The sequence below is a fragment of the Cervus canadensis genome, chromosome 13, assembly GCF_019320065.1.
Source record: "Cervus canadensis isolate Bull #8, Minnesota chromosome 13, ASM1932006v1, whole genome shotgun sequence".
Lineage (NCBI taxonomy): Eukaryota > Metazoa > Chordata > Mammalia > Artiodactyla > Cervidae > Cervus > Cervus canadensis.
In genome coordinates, this window is record NC_057398.1 from 33,006,740 (window position 1) to 33,033,677 (window position 26,938).

At 45.1% G+C, this 26,938-nt stretch overlaps 1 protein-coding gene and 1 non-coding gene across 2 annotated transcripts in view; both read left to right on the plus strand.

Moving 5' to 3' along the window:
* Positions 1-10,306: 10,306 nt before the first annotated feature.
* LOC122452681 lies at positions 10,307-10,413 on the plus strand. The gene has a single exon (XR_006272829.1). It is a non-coding gene; the product is annotated as a U6 spliceosomal RNA (small nuclear RNA).
* A 6,883-nt stretch (positions 10,414-17,296) lies between these two features.
* The window catches only part of LOC122451782 (calmodulin-binding transcription activator 1-like), a 77,901-nt gene continuing 68,259 nt past the window's right edge, over positions 17,297-26,938 (plus strand). The window contains exon 1 of the mRNA XM_043484689.1: positions 17,297-17,447. Coding sequence (XP_043340624.1) covers positions 17,403-17,447 — 45 coding nt within the window. The 5' untranslated portion in view covers positions 17,297-17,402. The remainder of the gene's footprint in view (positions 17,448-26,938) is intronic.

Genomic DNA, 26,938 nt, shown 5'->3' on the forward strand with positions numbered 1-26,938 from the left:
GTGAGTTCCCAGAGCGGGGTCAAACCTGTACCCTCTCCACTGGAAGCTCAGAGTCTTAACCATGGAACTACCACGGAAATCTCACCAGTGTTCTTTTTTTAAATTGGAGGATAATTGCTTCACAATATTGCGCTGGCTTCTGCCATATCACAACGTGAATCAACCATTGTGTTATGTGTTAGTGGCTCAGTCCTGTCTGACTCTTTCGGACCTCATGGACTGGAGCCTGCCAGGCTTATCTGTCCATAGGATTCTCCAGGCAAGAATACAGGAGTGGTAGCCATTTCTTTTTCCAGGGGATCTTCAGTATACATATGTCCTCTACATCTTGAACCTCCCCCGACTCCCCACCCATCCCACTACTGGGAGGTTGTCACAGAGCACCTCACCAGTGCTCTTTTAAGAAGCACAAAAGTTTGAATGTTAGTGTGACCACAGTCCCTGTAAGTTACGGGTTGAACTGTGTTTCCCCCAAGTTTGTTTCTTGAAACCCTAACCTCAGGTACCTCAGAAAGTGACTCTATAAATTTGGAGATGGAGCCCTGAAAGTAGGTGATGATATTAAAGCATGGTCAGTAGGGTGCGCCCTGTTTCAGTATAACTGGTGTCCTCATAAAGAGAGAAAGTCTGGACATGTGGAAAGACACCATGAATGCTTGGGTGCAGAGGAAAGACCCTACAAAGATACCGAGAGAAGATGGCCATCTACAAGCCCAAAGGAAAGGTCTTTGGAGAAACCGAACCTGCTGAGAGACCTTGATTTCATCTTGGACGTCTTGCCTCCAGAACTGTGAGAAAATACATTCCTGTTGTTCGTACCACCCTAGTCATGGTAGTTTGTTATGGTGGCTCAAGTTGATGAATACAGCATCCGTTAAAGGGCTATCTTTAATTCTACTCTCTGTGAATTTCAGCTGAATGTTCACTCATTCATTCAGTCTTTACTGCACAGTGCCCTGTGTCTGGTCCAATCTAGGTGCCAGGCACATAGCAGTAACTGTGGCGAAGTCCTTGTTATCCTGAACCTATCATCTGATACCCCACGTCCAAAATGAGCTGTTCTCCACTGTCCTCCTTGAGAGAAACACTGCAAACATTTACCAGGGGAAAAGGGGAAAGTGAAAGTGTTAGCCGCTCAGTCCTGTCTAATACTTTGTGACCCCATGGACAGTAGCCCACCAGGCTCCTCTGTGCATGGGATTTCCCAGGCAAGAATACTGGAGTGGGTTGCCATTTCCTCTTCCAGGGGCTTTTCCTGACCTAGGAATCAAATCCAGGTCTCCTGCATTGCAGGTGTGTTCTCTACCAGCTGAGCCACAGGGAACCCCCCCTGTTATCCTGAACCTACCATCTGATACCCCACATCCAAAGTGACCTGTTCTTCACTGTCCTCCCTGAGTGAGACACTGCAAACATTTACCAGGAAAAAAAAGGGAAAGAAAGTAAATTAAATGATCTAAATCAGCAGTTCCAAAGGTTTGTTTGTGTGTTTTTGCTTTTAAATGTAAGCTTTGCTTATGGGTTGCCTTGCTGACATGAACATGCAAGAAAAAGTAATGGAGGTGGATTATAATTACGCTTCTCCTCATTATGGAAGTGGTTCAAAGTGCCCAGCACAGCCAATTTGGAGCCTGGCGGCTCTGACAGCGCTCAGAGCTATTGATTTCTTTGCCTGTGTTTGCGTGTTTCCAGCGACCACCCAGGCTCAGCGAAGAGTCTGGATGCTACGGGCGCTGTTGAGGTTCGGTTCCTCCTCTTGGCAGGAAAGATGGGGGGTGAGATGGAATGACCAGCATGTGGGTCGGCTTCTCTCTCCATCAGCAGCCCCACCTGCTTCCCCGGCCCTTTGTGCTGCTGGGTGCCAGAAAGAGCTAGAGAATCTGGCTATGGTTCATCTGCCTCCCCAACTTTGCCCTCAAAATGTGCTCTCTGGACTTTTTCAGGTGAGCCTGAGTGGCTCATGGCAGGTACCTGGCATTAATGTGCCTTTCACGCTTCTTAATTCCCTCCAGAACTTTCACGATCATCACAGACGTGGGCAGGGTATTCTTCCCAGAGCAAGGCATCTATCATGATGGTACCCAGCCTCCAGTGCAGGATTCACTCCCATTGCCAGTGGGAAGAGGGAGCCAACAGGTATTTTTAAAGAAGCTCTATCCACTGGAGAATCGAAAAGAAAATATCCCCTTTGAGCATTTAGTCACACACATCAAAGGAAACAACAGTTTCAATCTTCATTTGCATCGTACAGGCATTAGATGTGGTCCAGTTACACTGAGCTTCGCTTGAAAAGGCAGGAGTGCCAGTAGTTTTCAAGCCTTGACGGAGACAGAGAGAAAATGCAGCCAGGCAAATAATATATCACCCTGCCAAGGCATTTTCCATTTTTAAAAGGACAGAACAATTTTACATTATTTCTGGAGCCTCTTTGCAGCAAATATCCCTTGACATTTGTTTCAGCACCCTGGCCAGCCGGCCTAAAAGCACCGGCTGGTCCCAGCCTGCTGCTCCTATGTGCTGGGGACCACATTCTGCCTTTGGGTCTTAAGGCACCAGACATAAGAAGGACGAGTGGGCACTTTTTTTCTTTTTGAGCACAGGCAGACCGGAGGCTGGCTTTGCAGAAGGGGCCAATTAAGACACCACCCTAGTGGAAAGAACACGGCGTTTCAGGTCACTTGAAGATGCCCAGTGGAAAATCAACACTCAGGGCTTCTAGCCACAGGGGTGAAAATACAAGGAGGGTTTGGGATTTTTCAGTGAACTCCCTAGAAGTCCCAGGGGGATTCAGAGATTAAAAACAATGAAGTGTGCCTGCATTCCCAAGATGGTGCGGCCTCTTGGGAAAGCAGAAAACGGCCACTAGTTCTGGAATAATTAGCACAAATGACTTCTAGTTAGGGTGACAAATGAACACATTTTCCCAGATCTGGAGAATCAAGATCAGGCTACTTGGTTAAAATGTCCCAGCCTGTCCTTTTTCAGGTGGTCTCACGTCATCACCTGGCCAAGCATGAGGTCTTCCTTTAGAGGGCAAACGCTGGTTTTATTGTTTCTAATCCTTAGCCCTGGCTGGCCTGAACAACCTCAGGATGCAAAATGATTAATTCCAACCTGCCCTAGCAAAACGTTAGTCAGCAGGCAAAAGGAAATAGCCTAACAGGAAGGCAAAAAAGGGCAAATTGACTTTATCTGGGAGTGATTACATTTGACAAGATGAAAAAGAAAGAAATCTTTTGTCACTGAAGAAAATTGTGCTTTAAGAAATCTTTGCATAAGTCTTAAGGTTCTGCTTTGGGTGTGTGCTAACTCGCTTGACGTGTCCAATTCTTTGTGACTCCATGAACTGTAGCCTGCAAGGCTCCTCTGTCCATGGGATTCTCTAGGCAAGAATACTGGAGAGGGTTGCCATGCCCTCCTCCAGGGGATCTTCCAGTCCCAGGGATTGAAACCATATCTCTTATATTCCCTGGGTTGGCAAGCTGGTTCTTTACCACTAGTGCCATGTGGGAAGCCCAGGGATCTGCTTTACCCAGTTTGAATTAAAATGGAAATAATCCTGCCCCCCTCCCCGTCCACATAAAGAGCAGGGAAACAAAACTGAATTTTCCCACATTGACTACAGCAGAGTTTTGGAAATCAGATCAGGAGTTCCAGATCTACTCCAGAGCAACACTTTCGTTAACTAGCAAATATTCTCTTTCAAGACCTATTTTTGAGTTGCTATTTACTACTAAGATTTTCATTTTCCCTTAAGTATTGTCACACACACAGTCTGATTCTTTGTGGGCGGGACTGTGAGGCACTTGGATCTCTCGTCCAATGAAAAGGAAGAGCCAATTTTCCTTCTGAAAGGGGAAAAGATCAGGACTGTTAAAATTATTCTTCTGATTTCACATTTATCTCGTACTCACAGCATCCGTCTGCTAAGAATTTGAAAGAATGAGTCGTAGGCAGGAAAACAAACTGTTTTGACTCAACCTAGGATTTCAATTTTGCTGCTTTCTTCCCTTCACTAATTAAAAATAAAATGAACCTTCTTTTAAAAAGTTCTGAACTCTTTATATTTTCAGCATTTTTCTCTGCGATATTCACAAGGCTAACTCCCTTACCTCTTTTGAGTCTTGGTCCAAAGTTCAATTCTTTGTGCTTTAAAGGTTTTTTTCCCAATGTGGATCATTTTTAAAGTCTTTACTGAGTTTGTTACAATATTGCTTCTGTTTATGTTTTGTTTTTTTTTTTTTTTGGTCACCTGGCATGTGGGATCTTAGCGCCCCACCCAGGGATCAAACTCCCTTGCACTGAAAGGCAAAGTCTTAACCACTGGACCACCAGGGAAGTCTTCAAATATCAATTTCTTAATGATCTACACTGACCAAAAATCTATTTCCCAACATGGGTACTCCTGATCCCCTTAAAACTGCTCCCCTTTCTATTTTTTCCATACCATTGACAACCTTCTCCCGTGTTACAGAATTTCTTTATTATGTTTATTGGCCCCTGTAGGAAAAGTACCAAGAGACCAGGAATCTGGGTTTTGTTCAGTGATGTACTCTAATTTTGCAGAATGGTGTGTGTCCTTCAGTAGATGTTCAATAATTGCCAAATGATGCAGCCACTATGGAGAACAGTATGGAGATTCCTCAGAAACTAAAAACAGAGTTGCCACATGATCCAGCAACCTCACTCCCAGGCATATATCTGGACAAAATTATAATTCAAAGAGATACATGCACCCCTATGTTCAGAGCAGTACTATTTACAATAGCCAAGACATGGAAACCACCTAACTGTCTATTGATAGATGAATGGATAAAGAAGATGTGGCGTATATGTATAACAGAATACGAATCCATTCATAAAGAAGGAAATAATGCCATTTGCAGTAACAAGGACGGATCTAAAGATGATCACGCTAAGTGAAATAAGTCAGAAAGAGAAAGATCAACATCATATCAGTTCAGTTCAGTTCAGTTCAGTTCAGTCACTCAGTCTTGTTCGACTCTTTGCGACCCCATGAACCACAGCATGCCAGGCCTCCCTGTCCATCACCAACTGCCGGAGTCTATGCAAACCCATGTCCACTGAGTTGGTGATGCCATCCAACCATCTCATCCTCTGTCATCCCCTTCTCCTCCTGCCCTCAATCTTTCCCTGCACCAGGGTCTTTTCAAATAAGTCAGCTCTTCGCATCAAGTGGCCAAAGTATTGGAGTTTCAGCTTCAACATCAGTCCTTCCAATGAACACCCAGGACTGATCTTTAGGATGGACTGGTTGGATCTCCTTGCAGTCCAAAGGGCTCTCAAGAGTCTTCTCCAACACCACAGTTCAAAAGCATCAATTCTTCGGCGCTCAGCTTTCTTTATAGTCCAACTCTCACATCCATACATGACCACTGGAAAAACCATAGCCTTGACTAGATGGACCTTTGTTGGCAAAGTAATGTCTCTGCTTTTTAATACGCTGTCTAGGTTGGTCATAACTTTCCTTCCAAGGAGTAGGCATCTTTTAATTTATATGTAGAATCTAAAATATGACACAAATGAACTTATCTACAAAACAGAAAAATACCTACTGATATAGAGAATAGACTTGTGTCGCCAAGGGGCACGTGTGGTGAGGGAGGAATGGGGTGAGAGTTTGGGATCAGCAGATGCAAACTATTACACAGAATAAATAAATAGCAAGGTCCTACTGTATAACACAGGGAACTGTATTCAATATTCAGTGATAAACTGTAATGGGAAAGAATATGAAAAAGAATATATATATATATATATGTATAAGTGAATCACTTTCCTGTACAGCAGAAATTAACACAACATTGTAAATCAACTACACTTCAATAAAATAAATTTTAAAAATGCTGAATGACAATGTCAGGAAAAATTTGCCTGTGATTTGGAAATGAGCAGGAGCATTCTTTCAGCTAAGGGTTGGGCATTGCCCAGTGGACCCTCTGGGGAAGAGTCGATTCTTCAGGAGTGAGCATCTTTCTCCTGCCTTTCTATGGACTCAGCACAAGTAGAAAACTGGGAGTATTGCAAATGATTCTTGCCCGTGGATGTAAGTGATTCTTGTTCTGTAGAAAAGATAACCCCAAATATGGCACTTTTTCTTTCTGGTTGCACTAGGTGTTCGTTGCTTTGCCCAGGCTTTCTCTAGTGGTGGCGAGTGGAGACTACTCTCTAGTTGTGGTGTTTCTCATTGCAGTGGTTCTCTTGTTGCAGAACACAGGCTCTAGAGTGTGGGCTCAGTAGCTGTGGCACACAGGCTTACTTGCTCCTCAGCATGTGGGATCTTCCTGGATCAGGGATCAAACCCATGTCCCCTGCACTGGCAGGCATATTCTTATCCACTGGGCCCCAAGGAAGTCCCACATGACACTATTTCCCTATAGTATACGAACGAATTTTGCATCTTTTAGCAAGCATTCTTCCTTGTCTATACTAATATCTCCGTTCTTCAGATTCTCTTTTGGACTGGTTTCAACACCTTACTTGTTCCCTCACTAATTAAAGAAAATTTTCAATACATATGCACTATATTTTTATGAGAGTCATGATTCTAAAAAGTTTTTGAAAATTATGATTTAGTAAAAGAGTGAATTACATTTTCCTCTCCCCCAGGAAGCCTTACCATGTCCCTTAGTTGCAGAAACCATTGAATGCTGGTTACTCCCCAATTTCTATCTGTAGCCACACCTCCCTGTGCCTCACATGCATATACCTACTTGCCTTCTAGATATCTCCACTTGAGTGTCTGATAGACATTTCAGAATGAACAAGTCCTAAATGGAAGTCTTATCCTTAATTTGCTCTGCCCCTGACTTTAAATTACAACACCATTTACTCAGTTGCTCAGGCAAAATTCTTAAGAGTCAAATCTTGGCCCAGAGCATTTCTTTCTTATATACTTCACATCTAATTCTGCAAAACTTGGGCGATATTTCTACCTTCAATACATATTCCAAATCCATGTATCTCCAAGACTTCCACTTTGATCTAAGACCTGAGGCTGGTTTTTGTAGTTTTTTTTGGAACATAGGCATGCCCACTGGTTTCTGTATTGTCTATGGTTGCTTATTTTTTTTTTTTAATTATGCATTTATTTATTTTTGGCGGTGCTGGGTCTTTGCTGTTGAGCAGACTTCTTTCTAGTTGAGGGATCAGGGGCTGTTATCTAGTTGAGGGAGCAGGGACTACTCTCTAGTTGCAGCTTCTTATTGTGGTGGCTTCTCTTATTACAGAGCATGGGCTTTAGAGTGCTTGGGCTTCAGTAATTATGGCATGTGGGCTCATTAGTTTCAGCTCCCGGGCTCTTGAGTACAGGCTCAATAGTTGTGGCAGACCGGCTTTGTTGCTCTTAGGCATGTGGGATCTTCCCAGACCAGGGATTGAACCTGTGTCTCGAATCTATCCACTGAGCCGCCAGGGAAGCCCTGTCCATTGTTGCTTTTGTGCGTTCTATGACAGTTGTGACAGAGACCACAGGGTATGCAAAGCTTAAATATTTACTATCTGGTCCTTTGCTAAAACAATTTGCCTTGGTATGCTGGACTGATTAATGGCCCCAAAGATATGAGGTCATAATCCTTGGAACTTGTCACTGTCACCTCCATTGGAAAAAGGATCTTTGTAGATGTGACCAAGTTAAGGACCTTGAGATGAAGGAGATTATCCAGGATTGTCTGGGTGGTCTCTAAATGCTGTCACAAGTGTCCTTATAAGAGAGACGCAGAGGGATATTTGAAATACATACACGGGAAAGGGCAATGTGAAGATGGGACAGAGAGAGATCTGAAGGTCTGGCCTCAGAGATAGGCATGGTGACTACAAGCTAAGGATGCCGATAGCTACTGGAAGCTGGAAGAGGCCTGGAATGGATATTCCCTGGAGCCTTCGGAGAGTACAGCACTGCCGGCACCTTGATTTGGGCTCAATGAAACTGATTTCGGACTTCTAGCCTCCAGAACAGAAAGAGAGTAAAGTTAGTTTGTTTTAAGCCGCTAAGGTAATTAGTTACAGCAGCCGCAAGAAAAGGAAAGTGCCTTAAACCACTGTCAAGTCTTGGTGATCGCAAGAGTCTCCCAGCCTGTCTCTCTGCTACCTCACTTGCTCCCTTGCAGCCTGTTCTTCACATCATGGCAGACGGATTCTTTTATGACCCCACTGAGATTACACTCTCAGCTCAGTGTCCTCCACCAGCTTTCTAGAACCTCCAGATTAAAAACCAGGGATTTCACCATGGAACTCACAGTCCTGTGTGATAAAGCTTTAGCTTCCTCTTTGGATTCCTGTCCCAGAGCTCTTTGCAAATGGTGTATTGCAGTTCCTACTGCACACCAAGTGCGCCTCTGCCCCAGGGCTTTTGCACTTGCTGTTTCCTCTGTCCAGAATGTTCTTCCACCTGCTCTAACTGCCTGGCTCCCTCCGGCTTCCTTCAGGTCTGAGACCTAGCTTACCTAAGGCAGCACCCTCCTTCTTCCTCCCTCTCACCCTACTTTATTTTTCTTCTAGCATTTTCTTCTCTAACTTGTGATGATACATATGCTTGTGTATCATGTCTCTCCCACTTCCACATCAGCTCCATGAGGCCAGGATTTTAATCTGTTTTGTTCACTGTTCTATCCCCAGCACCTTGAACCAGGGTCTGGCATATCAGAGGCACCCAATGAATACTGGTTGACTGAATGTACCTGACAAACAATTTAAACAATATAAAATGAAGAGTAAGCTTTCTATTTTTTTCTGTCTCATCCTGAAAGTTAACTACAGGCAATACACTTCTTGCTATTTTTCCAGAAACTTTTTTTCTGTATATACAAGAATATCTATAGAGACAATGAGCATTGTATCTATACACACACAAGAATCCTATGTATTATGCTCTGTGCCTTCCTTCTTATCAGTGACACATTTAAGCTAAAGAACCTTTCATAGCAGGACATATTGATTTACCCTGACCTTTGGGCTTCCCCAGTGGCTCAGCTGGTAAAGAATCCACCTGCAGAGCGGGAGACCTGAGTTTGACCCCTGCATTGGGAAGATCCCCTGGAGAAGGGAATGGCTACCCACTCCAATATCATGGCCTGGAGATTTCTATGGACTATAGTCCATGGGCTCGCAAAGAGTCGGACATGACTGAGTGACTTTCGCTTTCACTTTAAATGGCTGTGTAATATGCCACAGCTTAATACACAAAGAAAATTGCTGGGTTGGCCAAAAAATTCATTCAAGTTTTTCTATAACATGTTACATTACTTACTTCATTTGAAAAATGGAAAAGATAATGACAATGAAATGCCTCTGAGTCTACACTTTTTTTTCTCCAAATTTTCTTTGGTAGATAGCATTGGTGTGATTCTTCTCCAGCCCTGGCTTCTTAGCGACCATGAAAGACAGTAGTGCTGATGGAACAGCAGCTTTTCCTTCATGTGTTTTGACAGGTCATTTTGCTTTTGACAACTAAACAAAGTTTCCCTGGGAGATGGAGAGTCAATATAAATGATGTTGGAAAGTGTTGAGGCAAATAAGTGAGAAAACACAAAACAGAGCCCCCCACATGGTCTCACCAGGCTTCAGTGGTGGCTGGGGGGACTTGAGAAGCCTTACCATCCCCATCAGCCTCCTGGAAGCACCCCGAATAAACAAGACAGTGCATGTGAAAACCGGGCCTTGCTGTGCAGACACTAAAGTCCCCTCTCTCCAGTCACACTGCTGCCCCAAGTCCTTGTTCGCTAGGGATTTTGGGGGGCTCTACAGATGTCTCTCTGGGTTCCAGGAAGCAGAGGAGGCATCCTGGTCTCGTAGATCTATTGACTTTGGAAGTCATGACGCGCCCATCTGAACCAGCCAAGCCCCATCTCTTTAATATTTTTCCTCTTTAGAAAAAAAAAAAAGGGCATTTCTTTGGTCCTGAGTTTGGATTGAATAAAATAAACTATCCGGTTGTCACACCAGAAGGCTCAAGAGGGAGAGGAAAGGCTCTAGTTTAAAAGAGAAAGTCTAGAAGTAGCTGGGTTGACTCTTTAAGTAGGATATGGAGGTGAGATACATTCAGTCAAAGGCATTGAGCTGTAACTCCAAGGAGGGTCTCTAGAGAGCAGGTGCACTCAGGTATGTTTTATGCAATAGCTGGGTGATAGGGAGAGATTTTATGATTATAGCTATTGTTTAGACAACATCTCTTTTTTAATTGAAGGATAGTTGATTTACAATGTCATGTCAATTTCTGATGCACAGGAAAGTGATTCAGTTATATTAAATACATATATAGACATTATTTTTTAAAATATTATTTTCCGTGCTCGCTTCGGCAGCACATATACTAAAATTGGAACGATACAGAGAAGATTAGCATGGCCCCTGCGCAAGGATGACACGCAAATTCGTGAAGCGTTCCATATTTTTAAAAAAAAAAAATATTATTTTCCATTGTGGTTTGTTGTTTAGTTGCTCAGTCGTGTCCAATTTTTTGCAACCCCATTTACTGCAGCATGCTAGGCTTCCCTGTCCATTGTGGTTTCTCATAAGATATTGAATATAGTACCCTATGCTATACCATAGGACCTTGTTGTCTATCCATCCTATATATAATATTTTGCGTCTGCTAATTGCAAACTTCCACTCCATCTCTCCCCCACTCTACTGTCTGTACCCCTTGGCAACTACAAATCTATTCTCTAGGTCTGTGAGTCTATTTCTGTTTTGCAGATAAATCCATTTGTGTCACATTTTAAACTCAACATATAAATAACATCACATGTCATTTGTCCTTCTCTTTCTGATTTTTTTCACTTAGTATGATCATCTCCAGGTCCATCCTTGTTGCTGCAAATGGCATTACTTCATTCTTTTATATGACTGAGTAGTATTCCATTAAACATCTCTTGAATCCCCTATTGTGATGGATAAGGTTCTTGGTTTTGATACTAAAAGGAAAATAAAACCAACAGAAGTGGTGTGGTTGGTCCTTAGACCTACTGTTCATTCTTACTACACTTAGGTAATATTGAACAAGGGAAACCACATATTCATTTCAAAATTTCAACAGATTCCTGGCCCACAAATCAGAACTTTTATGTTCAAATCACATTTCAAATGACCTGAAATTCAGGCCTACTAGGCCCAGATAGCTCCTTATATTGCAAGTATCTGACAAGTCTTTACTCCTGTATGCTAATGGTAGATATTCTGGGATAGCAATAGCTGACAGAGTTCCTGAACAGATGTGGGGAGGCCACAAGATGACGGTTTGCAGGATAGGGAAAACAAGGAATATCAGGGAAAGGTTACTTTTAAGACGCTCACAAGGGGATTTCCCTGGCGATTCAGTGGTTAAGAGTCTGCCCTTCGACTGTAGGGAGTGTCATTTTGATCGCCGGTTGTGGAATTCTATGTGCCGTTCAGTGTGATAGAAAAAAAAAAATAAAGCCCACAAGTTTTCATTATGTTTTATCCTGAAAAGGCAGTGGGACAAGGGATAGCTCTGTAGTATTTCCTAAAATTGCATGCAAATCTACAATTACCTCCAAATTAAAAGAATTAATTAAAGGAAAGGCAAGGGGAGAAAGTTTTTGAAATCAGGACTTTAAAATGTCATTGCTTTTTACAATGCAGCCCCTTCAAATCTAAGGAAGGCATAAACAGAAGAATTATTTCTTCCTCATCCTGTGTTGGTGAGTTGCCCTTGTAGGAGTCATTAAGCTCTCAGATGGGTTCAGTTCAGCCCTAGCTTTCCTCTCCCAACCCAGTAACATGGAACTTCAGTAACTGGAGTTGAAGGAAGCAAGTCCAAGCACTTCTACTATTTTATTTTTTTAACTTTTTATTTTGTATTGAAGTATAGTTGTTGTTCAGTTGCTCCATCGTGTCTGACTCTTTCAGACCCCATGAACTGCAGCACACCAGGCTTCCCTGTCCTTCACTATTTCCCTGAGTTTGCTCAAACTCATGTCCATTGAGTCGGTGATGCCATCCAACCATCTCATCCTCTGCTGCCCCCTTCTCCTGCCTTCAATCTTTCCCAGCATCAGGGGCTTTTCCAATGAGTCAGTTCTTGGCATCAGGTGGCCAAAGCATTGGAGCTTCAGCTTCAGTATCAGTCCTTCCAATGAACATTCAGGACTGACTTCCTTTAGGACTGACTGGTTTGATCTCCATGCTGTCCAAGGAACTCTCAAGAGTCTTCTCTAGCGCCGCAGTTCGAAAGAATCAATTCTCTGGCATTCAGCCTTCATTATGGTCCAAGTCTCACATCCATAGAAGACTACTGGAAAAACAGTAACTTTGACTATATGGTCCTTTGTCAGCGAAGTGATGTCTCTGCCTTTTGATATGCTGTCTAGGTTTGTCATAGCTTTTTTTCCAAGGAGCAAGTGTCTTCCAATTTCATGGCTGCAGTCACTGTCTGCAATGATTGCAGTATAGCTGATTAACAATGTTGTGACAGTTCCAGGTGGACAGCAAAGGGACTGAGCCATACATATACTATATCCATTCTCCCTTAAACTCCCCTCCCATACAGGCTGCCACATAACATTGAGCGGAATTCCTCCAAGCACTTTTGTTATTATCATCAGCAGTAATAATAAACAGTCACTTTTAAGTACTTCAGAATGCTGACCAGGAAAGGACACTCTTTTACAAGTAGTTTTGAGGTAGAAAAGTAACTTCTTAATATTCCCATTATTCATGTATGTCCATCTGGTCCTGGACAGTAACATCCTTTCTGGGAAGAACATTAAGGCCAAAATGGGCAAGGATTCAGACGGTGGGGTGTCCAGCGTGTCTTCTGACTCCTCTCCTTTCTAACTGGGTTCTTTAAAAAAATTTTTTTTTAAATTATTTAAAAAAATTTTTGGTTGCACTGGGTCTTCGCTGCTGCTCGTGGGCTTTTTCTAGTTGGGGCAGTCGGGGTTACTCTCTAGTTGCTGGTGCACAGATTTCTCGTTGTGGTGGTTTCTCTTGTGGAGCCTGGGCCCTAGGCACGCGGGCTCAGAAGTTGTGTTACATGGGCTCAGCTGTTGCAACTCTCGGGCTCTAGAGCACAGGCTCAGTAGTTGTGGCACATGGGCTTCATTGCCTTGAGGCATGTGGGATCTTCCTGGACCAGGGACCGAACCCATGTCTCCCACATTGGCATGTGGAGTCTTAACCACTGGATCACCAGGGCAGCCCTTCTAACTGAGCTTTTTTTTTTTCTAGCAACACAGGCCACTTTCCCTACTAAAAATACCCATCTCTTGGTTACCCTCCCAGGCAAAGACAAATACCAGCTGTTATGGGCTGAATGCTTGTGTCCCCCTCTTCCCAAATCCATGTGCTGAAATTCTACCTTCCACGTGACGGTATTAAGAAACGGGGCCTTTGGGGGGTGATTAGGATTAGATGAGACCATGATAGGGGGATGCCATGATGGGGTTAGTGCTCTTTTAAGTCATGAAAGAGTTCACTTCCTCTCTCTGCCATGTGAGGAGCTCCCGGACTTCCAACTTCTAGCCTTCAGAACTGCGGGAAGTAAATTTCTGTTGCTATAAGCCACCCAGTCTTTGAAGCTTTGTTACAGCAGTTGGAATGGTCTAGGACACCAGCCAACCAGTCCCCCCCCCAAAACATCTCATTCTCCAGTCCAGAGACTTTTAAACTTGTTGGTCTCAGGATACCTTTCCACTCTTAAAAATAATTGAGGACGCTGAAGAGTTTTTTTTTTTTTTTAAAAATAAATATTCATTTACTTGGTTGCATCAGATCTTAAGTTTCAGCACATGGGATCTTCTTTGGGTCATTTGGGATCTCTCGTTGTGGCAAGCAGGGTCCATAGTTGCAGCTAGTTACCCCCTGGCATGTGGGATCCTAGTTGCCTCCAGCAGGAATTGAACCTACATCCTGTGCGTTGCAAAGTGTATTCTTAACCACCGGACTACCAGGGAAGTCCTGAGCTTTTGTTTCATGATTTACCTGTAGTGTATGTGCTGTATAGACATACAAAATATTTTATTAGTTCATTAAAAATAGAAACCCATTACACCTTCAGTTTAGTTCAGTTGCTCAGTCATATCTGACTCTTTTTGACCCCTCGGACTGCAGCACGCCAGGATTCCCTGTCCATCACCAACTCCTGGAGCTTGCTCAAACTCATTTCCATTGAGTCGGTGATGTCATCCAACCATCTCATCCTCTGTTGTCCTCTTCTCCTGCCTACAGTCTTACCCAGCATTAGGGTCTTTTCAAATGAGTCAGTTCTTATCAGGTGGCCAAAGTATTGGAGTTTCAGCTTCAGCATTAGTTCTTCCAATGAATATTCAGGACTGATTTCCTTTAGGACTGACGGGTTGGATTTCCTTGGAGGGACTCTCAAGAGTCTTCTCCAACACTGCAGTTCAAAAGCATCAATTCTTCGGTGCTCAGCTTTATGGTCCAGCTCTTACATCCATACATGACTACTGGAAAAACCATAGTTTTGACTAGACGGACCTTTGTCAGCAAAGTAATGTCTCTGCTTTTTAATATGCTGTTTCGGTTGGTCATAGCTTTTCTTCCAAGGAGCAAGCGTCTTTGAACTTCATGACTGCAGTCACCATTACACGTTAACATCCATCATACCTTTTATAACTACATTTTCCTAAACAAAAAATTAGCGATTACAGCGGTATTGTTCTATAGTTTTACAGGCTGTACTTGAGGCCCAGGTGATAGGATCCCCATTGCACTTGACCTGCTGTTTTTCACATATGTTAACCCCGCTAGGCTTTGCACCCCTTGGAGGGAGACCACCTTATTCAACCTCACATCCTCAGCATCTAACAGTGTCTAGTCTCTAGTGAACATTTGAAAGAATTATTTTTAACTTAAATATATACATTTATTTATAGTTTTTAAATTAAAAAATTTTCTTAGGCCACACCATGCAGCAAGCGGGATCTAGTTCCCTGACCAGGGATGGAACTGACACCCCCTGCATTGAAAGCATGGAGTCTTAACCACTGGACCGCCAAGGAAGTCTAGATTTAAATATATATCTTAATTATATAACACTGTAGTTATATTACAGAAAATAGAGACAATAAGAAAAACTCACAATCTCCCAAATGTCATTTTTTGGGTGTTTATCACGTCTTTTTTGAAAGTGCAGTTTTTTTCTACCTAGAATCACATCACATGTAACAGAATGCCATTTTCCGGAAAACTATTCCCCACCGCAACTAGCAATGAGTAAATTTTCCTTTCTGTTTCCAATGTCTGTGACTACCATGATGTTCTCTTGTATAGATACAACATGATTTACTTACTAAACATCCAACATTAGCACATTTTTCTTGTTGTAATAAATATGGTGATCCTGTGAAGAATACCTTCACACATATAGTTTTTTTGGCATTTAGTGTTATTTCCTTAGAATAGATTCCCAGAAGTAAGATTACTGGGTCAAAAGATGCAGACGTTTTTTATGGCTTTTAATACATACTGTAAAATTGCTTTTCAAAAGGGTTACATTAATTTTCAACGCCACCGGCACTTTTAAGAATATGCTTCACCACACAAATCGCCAACACAGGTGCTATTAATAACGCTAATCGATAAAATATTGTGCCCTCGTTGTTAAAATTTTGCATTTTTTGACCCTCATAAAATGCAAGTTTGTTGAAGAATTAATCTCTAAAGCAAAACTTTTTTGGGGGGAACATTTTTATTTCTGGGAAACAAGAAATTTTCACTTGAGAAGACAAGAAAAAGAACACATGCTGTTACAACTGGAGCAAAATTCACTCTGACAGTCAACTTGGTGCCAAAATACTCAAACAAGGACCTTGCGCTGCTCCTGCTAGTTGTCATCCACGGGTAGAAAAGGACAAAATAAAATGTAGAGGATTTAAAGGTTCTCACTGCAAACCGTACAAGATCCACACAGAGGGGTTGGAGCTCTGATTTTCATTCAACTTTTCTTCCTTTTTTTTTTAAACTTGGAGCTTTCAGCCCTCTCCTTTGTTTCCGGTACTACCTGCCCACGTGCACAATTCCTGAATTTCTCTGCGACGGGGCATTTTCATCTTTGCCATTTCCTCTGGCTTTAGGCTTCTCTGTGCAGTGTGTTTTGGTTTCCTAGGTGTGGACGGATTTGCAGAGAAGCTGCAGCGGTGTGTCTGTCCGTCCCCTCTCCCCTCCCAGGATGGCCCCTAACCCGCTTCTGGGTTCTGTCTCCGCGACTGAAACCTCGCTGGTCTCCTCGCCTTGCACGGGGCGTGAGTACGGTGGACGCTGGAATATTCGCTCGGGAAAGCCACGAATGTGAACCCAGGAGGGAAGCAAACTTGGCTCGCCTCGCCCTCCGGAGCAGGCTCGCCGAGGCTCAACGTTTCTCTAAGATTTTGCTCGGCGGCCTCATCCTGGGACAGGCATCTATGAGTCATCGGCTCTGCGGGTCACATGGCCAACGTGACCAAAATAAAGTTTCAGTATTTTAAGCCGCTAGAAAAGGGGACAACGGAGCACACCGGGGGCGGGCGACGGCGGGCACAGGCTGGCCGGGCACCCGCGCGAGGGGCCGCGGCGGCGCGGACCGAGGGGGCGGGGCGTCGACGGGGGGGGAGGGGGAAGGGGCGGGGCCTTGCGGAGACGCGCCCCACCCCCCACGGCCCGCAGCGACGCCCGGGCTCCCGAGCCGGCCGGCTCCCGAGCGCTGCGATCGGCGGACGCCAGCCCCGAGCCCCCATGGCTCCCGCTGTCCCCCGGAAGCGGGAGGCTGAGGGATCCCGGAGATCCCGCTGCGTCCTCCACTGCCACCGGGACCCCACGCGCCGGCAGCGGCTTCCCCGGGAACGTCCTTCAGCCCCGGGAGCACGCGGGAAAAGCCCCAACGCGCCAATAAGCGAGCGCCTTCCTCATGACGGTCACGCTCGGGGGCGGGGCTTCCCTTCGCCGCTCCCGAGTTCCGGGAACCCCCTTTGATTGGTCTGGACGGCCTGGGAAACACTGTAGGAAGGCCCAATCAAAATGCCACGTCTCGGCCTCGAGGAAATATTCCGTGTCGGCCCCTTTCTGATTGGGCAGTTGTTTCGGGCTCTGGCCACTGGAAAGCTTTGTTTAGGTCTGGAAGGCGGGCTTTCCTGGGAGTGGGTGGGGAGGGGGCGTTGATTCTTGACCAATCCTTTCATTCCGTTGGGTGGTGACCAGCCAATGGGCCGGATGGATAGGACGCTCCTCCCGGAGAGTAGTGAGACCCCTGGTGCGGGGCGATTGGTGGTGGGAGCGATGAGTGGCAGCCGCACGGCCCAACGGATGCAGTGCGTGGGCCGCGGGGCGGGGCCAGGGCGGGTGCGCGGCGGCGGCGGGGTGGCTGGGCCGGCGGCGGCGGCGGTACGAGGCGCGCGCTCGGGGTCCCGGTCGCGAGGAGGAGGAGGATGTGGCGCGCGGAGGGGAAATGGCTGCCGAAAACAAGCCGGAAGGTAAGAGCCGGAGCGTGAGGGGCTGGGGGCGGCGCGGCGGGTAGCGGGACCCGGCCCCGCCGGACATCCCGGGCATCGGCGGCGCCGGGCGGGAGCGCGGGGGCGCGGCGGCGGCGGCGGCGGGCGGGCGCCCCGGGTCGGGGAGGGGGCGGCGGGTGGGGGGGCGGAGCGCGGCCGGGTCCTGAGGTGACTCGCGGGGCGGCGGAGCGCGGCGCCGCACACCCCCACCCGGGGGCGGGCTGGGGCCGGAGGGGCGGGGGGCCGGCGGGCGGGGGCCGGGCCCAGCGAGGAGGAGGAGCCGCGGAGGGAGGGCCGGCGCCTCCCCCACCCGGACCGGGCATCCCCGCCGCTCCCGGGCCCGGCGCGGCCCCCGCCCCCCGCCCCCCGCGCCGGTGGGGGCCGCGGGGCGGAAAGTTTATCCTCCTCAGGCCCCCTCCGGCCCCGCGCCCCGCTGCCCCGGGCCGGTTCCCGTCGGGGCACGGCCGGCGCTCAGCCTCGCCGCCTCTGGCTCTCGGCGGCGGGGCCGGGCGGACTCTGTTCAGCCTCACCCTGGAGCCCCGTGGGCGCCTCCCAGAGCCGGCGGGGTCCCCGCGCTTCTCCCCACCAGGGGGACCCTCTCCTGCTGAGCGTCCCCGGGCAGAAGGGCCTCTTGTGACCCCTCCCCCTTCCCTTCCGGGGAGGGGGCCTGCGCAGCACCCCCGCCCCTAGCAGTCGCTCCCATCCCACTCTTGCCCTTGCGCCCCTTCGCAGCCCAGGAGGGTGGGGTCTCCGATTCTACGGCGAGTGAGGCTCTCCATACTCACTTGCCCTTTACCTTCTGTGACCCTGATCCTCCTCTGGCAGAGGGGTCCGCCTCATCCTCTCATCTTCTGTGGAATCTTTGGGGCCTCTGCACACCATCTGTTGACCCTTTTGCCAGGACAAGGGGACTCGGGCTCCCCTTATTCTTCTCCCTCTCCCAGTGGGTCGTAGGGGCCTGGGCAGCTCTGAAGTCATTTCTAAATAGGAAAGCAGACACTTCTTACAGAGGAGGCATCCTCTCCGCACACTTTCCTGGGTTGGGGTGAGCTCATTTCCTGAATACCCTTTGAGTTGCCCTCTCTCTCTCTTTTGGGAGGAACTGGACATTCCAGGGTTCCTTTCCCCCTTTCTCTCTCTCCCCTGTCTTGTCCGTCTTCTTGGAGTTCCTCCTCTGGGTGAGGGTTGTTGCCCCATCAGATGTAGGGCAGGGCTTCCATTGTGCCTGGTACTCGAGTGAGAAGGGGTCCCGGCAGTGAGCCTGTGTCTGAGGGACACGGGTCTGCTCTTGCTTCCAGTTTACTCTTGCTCTTAGATGGGGGAAGCATTCATCCATTGACACTGCGCCCCCCCCTCCCCGAAAGAGGCTCCTGTGCCCTTGGCTTTGGGTGTTCATGATTACTGTCTTCTGTGCACTGAGAACCAGACTTCGTACATCTTTCATTCAAGAGACTTTGAACCTTCCCTGGAAATAAACTTCCCATTTCTTTTTTAAGAGAACTCATATCCTCCTTATGGCTTCTGTTTCCCAGTCAGCCATATTTAGTGAGCCTGTTACCTTGACTTTTTCTAATTTTCTTAAATTGTATTCATGTTGGCTGGGTAAGAAGAAGCCATATGCCTTTCCATCCAGAAAAGGGAGTGGAGACACCCATGTCGCCCACATGCCATTCGGGAAGAGGTTGCTAGTGTGCTCCTTGTTGTACTAGAACCTTCCTTGGGTCCTGGTGTTGTCTCTTGGGGGATCCAAACATTTCTTTCGAGCTTACAGGTTTCAGGGAAGGGGAAATTTAGAGGCTTTCTATTTTTTTGTGGCTTTGGTTCTCTTTTGGCAAAAAAAAGGATACTATGCATTTGTTTATATTTATACACATACAGGCAAATGTTTATAGGTGGAATTACATTCATTACATTTATACAGGAAGTTGAAAGGGTTAGATGACTATCTCTACATCTTGGGTGTATATGGGGACCTTAATGTGTAAGGACATAGATATGCATCACGGTTGTTGGGAACTCTTCAACTTAGAGGAATCTGAAGACTCATTGATAAATGGCCACTTCTTGCCGCTCTTTCCTCTGTCATTTGTACTGGACAGAATAAGCAGAATGACATCCTGAATGTTCACCAGGTCCCTGAATAGGCAAAGTGTAGAGGGCTCACCCCTGCCCGCCGTGACTTAGGCATTCTGAATTTAAGCGGTCATCCCTACTTGATCCTTCACGGGGTGAAAAGTTCTCATTTCGACTTCTTTACTGCGGTGTAGGCGAGAGAGATTTCCTGTATTTTTAGGCAAAGGATAGGAGCCGGTGAGAAGAATATGTGTTTCTGTGACAGAACTAGGAATGAATAGCCATAAATACGTCACTATTTTATTTTGGCCATTTAAATAATTGAGAGAGGTTGTGCATGCTAGGAAAAGGTACCTTTGGGAGGGCCTGTGACACTTTGTGAGAGGGTGGGAGGGATGATCCTCCAGGTTTTCTCTGAGCCGCACAGTTTGTGTATTTGGCCGGTTCCCCTTGGCTCAGGGCCCCTCCTTTCTGTAGCTCCAGTGGTTGCTTCTGCCTCATTCATCAGCTGAATCTTACTTTGGGACAGGCTGACTATGGAGCCTCATCACCACCATCCCCCTGCCCCAACTCTGTCAGGATTCTGCACTGGGGGTCCTTGAAGAGCTCTTCTAGTAAGGAGCCCCTCCACCTGGGTTACTGAGTCTGGAGGCAGTTACCTGGAGGATGGCTCAACATCAGTCCTTGACTTTACAACCTTGCCCCTCAGTCAGTAATGAGCTCTCCAGTGGGCATCATACTCAACATCTGAAAGTTGTGCTTTTAACCTCAATTTCCTTTTTTTTTTTAGATTAATTTGGTTTTTAAAAGTTTTTGTGCTGTTTCTATTCTGCCTGCCTCTATATTCAGTTGATGGGATTGTGTATTTTTAGGGTATAGTATTAAGGACCCGGGAAAACAGGCGTTGACTACCTGCTGTCTGTGTTGGCATGTTCCCAGCAGATTGCTCTCCCTTCCAGTGCTGGATCTTCTCCTGCCCTGCCCAGTAACGCCGCCTGCCTTTTGGAATTTTCCCTGCCCTCTGGGGCGCTCCATCTGCGGGCAGTAGGAGGAAAATGCTAAAGTTAGAGGAACACACTCGAGGTTAGTGTGCGAAGTTAGGTTCCTTTCTGTGAGTTTAATGCGCTGGTGCTTTCTGTGTCACCTGTCTTCACAGATTATCAGAGCTCAGCTTCTCAGTCTTCCCCTCCCAGTGTACGGTCGGGCTAGACGGGTTCTGTCCTCTTATGGACTTCTCTTATGTCTCTCTGTTAGAGCATCCCTCGCCCCTCCCCTGCACCCCTTACCCCTCTGCCCAGCATTCTGGACAAGGTTGGGTGACCCATGGGACATCTCTTCCCTTACCTTTTGGACGATCTGACTTATCCTGCATCTGGGAAATGTTGAGTTTCTCCATCTCCTTGTTCAGTGGCTTCAGAATGTTGATGTGTACGCAGCAACCTCTACTCAAGGTCAGAGTGGGTCCGGTTTTCCTTTTCAAACGGGTAGGGTTGCTCTTGCCTCCTCTTTGAGACATCTTTATACATCCTGTTCATCCACGTTTTCCGTTTCTTTAGTTTTTAGGCTTTCCTCTTAAAATAACCTGTTTATTAGAGGCATGTGGCATTATTTAGCTCTTGTTTATGCTGGGTGTGGCCCCCGTGCCTGGGGGATTGTATTTCTTCCAGCCTGCTTCTCAGTGCCCATCTTCTGGCTGGATGTTGCCTCCATTCCTCTTTCCTCTGGGCCAGTCTTCGTTTCCCTTCTCCTAAGTTTTGGGGAATCACGTCTTTCTGTGCAGATGTACGTCTTTCCAATTTCCTCGTGGAAAAAACAACAGAAGGTGACTCTCATGTGTCCTCTTCCTTTCACTTCCTGGTTGTGCCTGTTGCCTCCTTTGTGGGACCTTTGCATTTAGCCTTTTGGATAGAAGTTGTCTTTACATCCATGTTCCCGTCATTAGTGCGTTCATCCTAGAGCCCTTCACTGAGCTTGTATTTCATGCAGGAGTGTGTGTCTGTGTGTGTCTCTGTCTCTGTGTGTGTCTGTGTTGGGTGAGGGTTTATGTGACTCTATTTGAGACCATAGGGGTCTCCTTTGGTTTTTAGTGAGCATGACATTTCAGTTTGTTTTATACTTGTCTTTTTATATATTCGTGCAAGGAATTCTCTTGTGAACTCTAATTTTTTTGGATTGTAATCTTACAAAGGCATACTCTAGCAGTGTACTATCCCATTGAGCTCTTCCCCATCCCTGCGGAGTGGGGGTGGTGGAGAGGGTGGAGGGCAGACTGGGAGAAGCACTTAACAGCTTTCCTTCAGACAGTGTGTGGGGTGTATGTGTGTGGGTGTGGGTGTGCGTGTAGAAAAAAGTAGTCAATCTTCTTTCTAACTGTCTCGGTGTAACTTTCAGGTCATTTAGATATATGTTGATGCTTGTGTAGCATTTGAAGAGCAGCATAGTAAGTATTGTGGAGAATATGAGATCATATATGTCCTTTATAGAAAACAGTGATAAAAGAAGAGGAATAATATTCTCTTAAGGTTAACATTTCATATCATCAGATAGTAAGGAATGTATGAACTGCTGTCACATTTTCACTACCAGAAAGTGTTGTATCTAAATTTTGTGCCTCATTCTAGTGACTGTTCTTAGGCCAGGTATCTGGTATACTTATTACTGTTTTTCCTTATTATGTGATTTAATTCTTTACGCTCTTTAAACGTACTGTTATTTGTGTCTTTTCTTTATTTTGGTCATAGCTTCAGTGTTATGGGGTGTAGGTTTGGTGTATATAGTGGTGACAGTAATAATAAAGAATTAATCTGAAATGTACTTCTTTCCCTCCTATTTTAAATCAGATTTCCCCTCTCCAGTGTCTGTAGAAACCAATTCTGCTAGTATTTCATTCTTAAGAAGAGCTCTTGTGTAAGACTCTTATAGTATGGGGTCCTTTATCCATGTGAAGATGGGACTGAATATTTTTTGTGGTGGCAGGTGATGTGTGTTTCTTTTGAATTTCCATTATCACAGACCATTTTCTAAAATGTTCTGTATCTTCTAGAATCACTTACCATGACCTTTTTTTTTTTCTTTTGATATTCTGGATGACTTAAATCCTACCTCCCTTTCTTCCCACAAGGTTTCTTTATTGCCCTTCTCATAATTATTAAAAAAAAAATATTTGTAGATCTGCTGTATTTATAGCCTTTCTGTCATTAAAGAGGGATGCCCACAATTCTTTTTGTCCTGTAGTGAGAGGCAGTGCTACTTCTTGGTAGGGAGATGGACTGGAATTGAAGCCGCAAGGTAAGGGGTGATGGTCATATCTGTGACTGGACAGCATCCTTGTTGAAACACTGTGTCCTTCCAGCGCCTGGGCCTCCCCATGTGGGATTTTAGAAATTTTTCTTTGTGCTACATTCTGCCAACTTCCTTCTTTTTCTTTGGCTTGATAATGATACATTTCTTTGGGTAGAGCCAGCAAGTCTAGACTCCCATCTGGGGCCTCCATCCAGGAGGTGGTGTGGGGTCTTGTACTGTCACTGCCTTTTACAGTACTGTCTCTGTGGTCTTTGGTGTCTCTGAGGGTGAGGGTAAAGAGTGTCCTGGCTCCTCTTCTCTGTCCGTAGAACATGAGTTAGAGTGCATGGTCACTCACGACCTGTTCTGCGTTACAGCATGTGATGGCTCTGTCTTGTCTTTTTGTTTATTTTCAGAATATCTAATCAAGTTCAGGATTTAGTTGATCAGACGTCATCAGATCTCTGGATTTTGTGCCATCCATGGATGTCGTGGCCATCAGTCCTGTGATTAACATGTATTGCTGTTCTGTCGTTAGAAAGGGGAACTTGCAGACATATGGATGGTCTTCCATCCCATAATATTTGTCATGTGTTTGTAAGAAAAGTGTTTCTTTGTATATACTGACAGTAGACAGCAATCCTCGATTTTTTTATGTGATGGGACAAAGTAAAGGGTGTTTTTTTCCTCTCCCCTATCAGTATGCTGGCTGTGTATTTCTAAGGTTCTGTTGCATCTTTCTGCTTTGAACGCCATTGCTTGTAGAAGGTCATGGGCCTCCTTGTGTAAAGATTGGTAATGCTTCCTGAGCATTTTTTAGTTCATTACCTTGGACTAAAAAAGAAATATTATGTACCCCGCTGCAAAGAGAGGCCAAGTGTCAGCCACATTACTTCCCTTTTTTTTTTTTTAAAGAGGGTTCATTTACTTTCAGCCTATTGACATCTCGTAAGATGGAATGATCAGAGATATTTTTGAAGTGGTTCTTGTGTGTGTTCTGCTCACTCTTGATGGAATTGCATGTTCTGTCATATATGAGTCCCTTGCTCATTTGGAAAAGTGCAGTCACATTTTATTTACTCCTAAGATTTAGCAAGGCCCTTCAAGACAGGTAACCAACACATGCCTTTCTGAGAGTGTTAGCAGAGGGTGGCTGCGAGGAGGAAGATGTGCTGGGTTGGGGCTGATTCCTTGCTCAGTTCTGTGCAGTGTGGTTTTGTAGTTACAAGTGCACATAGTGATGTGCCTTGAAGTAAATGTTCAAGGCTGAGTTCGGAACAGTTTCAAACATGCTACCACCTGGACGCTAATTAAGTGGCATTAATCTCACCCCCGATCTCACTTGTTAATATCATCTAAATACCCTCTTTCCCTTTCTCTCCCTCTGAAATCTAAAACCAGCACTCATAACGAATGAATCCCCGAAAAGGAAGCCACGAAGGCCAGCTCTGACCCCCTTCCTCGTGGCTCAGCTGCTGGCTTTGGGCACCTTGTCAGTTGCTTCTTTTGCATAGACAGGCTCTGGTGGGGTGAGCAGGTGACGTGGAGCATTCAGTCATTTAACAGACCAGGCCTCTCTCTCCAGTCTTTCCTTAGCAGTTACCACAAGGTAAGATCATGTATTTTAGTCACTTAAAAACACTTGTTAAGTGGATGATCCTTCCTCCTTTATTTCTCCCTAGCCGTTAGAATGAATACTGGAGTTAGTCTTCTCATGGGACTAGTGAATCACTGGTCCCTGCTTTTGTGTCCAACATCTGTGAGAAAATGAGGCGCTGACTCCCCAAAACTGGAGTCTGACCCTTCAGGACTCAGACGTCTGGAGCCTGCACGTTAACTGTGGAGGTGATTTATTCTTCCGGCTAAATCTAGTATCTATACCAAGTGGTAAACCAGTTATTTAAGTTTACATTTAGCAGTATGTGTCTGTCTTACATTAGAATGGCATGCAGCTGCAGCCAAAGACACTCATGCAACTAGAAAACAGAAAATGAAAAGAAAGAAAGCCTTTTTTTCTAGTTTTGAAAGCCAGGTTCTATATTTTTTTTTTTCCTTCATCAGGGTTGATTTAGATGGCCAGAAAACATTTCTGAGGGTACAGCAGTACAATCAAGAATTAGTCTTTTTAAGACTTAAGATTTGGCTTTTAATGCTTATCTGAAAAGTTCTTCTTGAGGATGTATGTGCCCCACTGGTTTTCTGGGGCACATGGATATCAAACCGTTTGGAAGCGATAAAAAGAAATTGGTATAAAGTGGGAAATTATCAAAGAAAAAATGCGATAGTGAAGAAATTACCCATTATATTAAAAAAAAAAATCTCAAAATGATGACTGTAAGTGTAAATTTAGGTATCCTAAGGAAAAAATGGATTGTTGGTATGATTACCATGTTGAAATCTGCAAATATACTTATTGTATGAGAAAAAGTCCCTGAAATGGGGATGCTTAGAAGATAAAGAAGTTGATGGGATTGGTGATTTTAAACTGTTAAGTGTTTTTTCTCTTTTAAAAAGTAATTGAAATAAAATAACCCCTTAGTGAAGAGAATGTAAACTTTAATGGAAGTTCAGGAGAATGAAACATTTAAAAGTGAAGATTGAAGATAAGGATTTTTTATTGTGAATCCACAAGGGGGTAGTGATGCTCTATCAAAGATATTTGTGGTAAAAATGTGAGATGATCTCTTTTAACACTTTGGATTTACAGATAAAACCGGTAGGCTTGCATTTTAACTTAATAAGATCTTCTTTTCAAAATGTTTATTGGCAAAATTGTTTACTGCTGAAATTTAAAAAAAGTCCATTTTGGGTGAGTGGCTATTTTAAGCCACATGAATGGTAAAGAAGAGAGAATGTCCTTCTAGTTCTGTGCTCTGGAGAGGTTACTGAGGCTCTGAGGGTCACTTATTTTCTAAGAATGTAATCTTAAATTTCCCGGGAAACATTAGGACTCTAGGAATCACTTAAGTGTCCTGAATAAAAGGATCTTAGTAAATTATGTTTAAACTTTATAGAGGTTTGTATTGCTAGTTGTATTTTAAATTCTGTCAGGAGATGAAAAATGTAGACAGTCTGCACACTGGCTGTTCTTAATAGTTGTAAGTAAATCAAATTTTTATAATCTATCTTTTTTTATTAGTTTATATTCCATCATTAGATAAAAGCATTCCTCTCCCCCCGCCCCCCACATAAAAATTCCAGTATCTTGCCTGAGATCACTGAGTCCCTCCCTGTTATATTAAGAATTGCTCAAAATTAGGCGTGGTTTGGCAGTGCCAGGTAGTTTTTAGTGAAGAACTAATCTATATGGTGTGCTCTTTTTTGAATGTGATGGTGCATGGTGGGAGGAAGATTTAAGATGGGAATGAGACTATGTTCTTATTTAGAGACATAGCTAACCATATTTTTTTAAAAAATAGTGCTTTTAACAATAATATGAAATATTTCCATGGTTTAGAAGTGATGATTGTTTGTAGCATATACACCGTGTATTTTTCATGTTTGGTCTCGGGGAAAAGGTTGTTAGTTTGGCTTTCTCTCTTTCTCTCCCTGTCCCTTCCCTCCTCCCCCCGCCCCACCTCTTCTTTTCCTTCCCTTATGTTGGGCAAGGGCTTTTTCTCTCTTGTGTGTGCTCAGTCATCAGTCCTGTCTGACTCTTTGTGACCCCATGGACTGTAGCCCACTAGGCTTCTCTGTCCATGGAATTTTCCAGTCAAAGAATACTGGAGCTGGTTGTCATTTCCTTCTTCAGGGGATCTTTCTGACTCAGGGATTGAACCCGAGTCTTTTGCATTGGCAGGCGAATTCTTTACCACTGAGCCACTTGGGAAGCCCTTTTCTATCTTGTACCCTTTAGTAAATGACTAGTGATTTAACATCCCCAAAGATGCACTGTTTCTTTGTAGACTACCTGGAGCTCTGCTGGAAGCTGAACTATGACGTCAGCGTTTTCATTCATGAATTCAGTTCTTCCAAATCTCTTCTCTTGTTCTGTGCTCCTGAGCTGACGTCTGGCACATGCACAAATCAGTTCACCATCAGTCAGCCCATAAGTCAGCGATCAAAGGTAAAACAAAAGTTGCTGGAGTTGTTTGGATGGAGCCATGGTTGCTCATGCT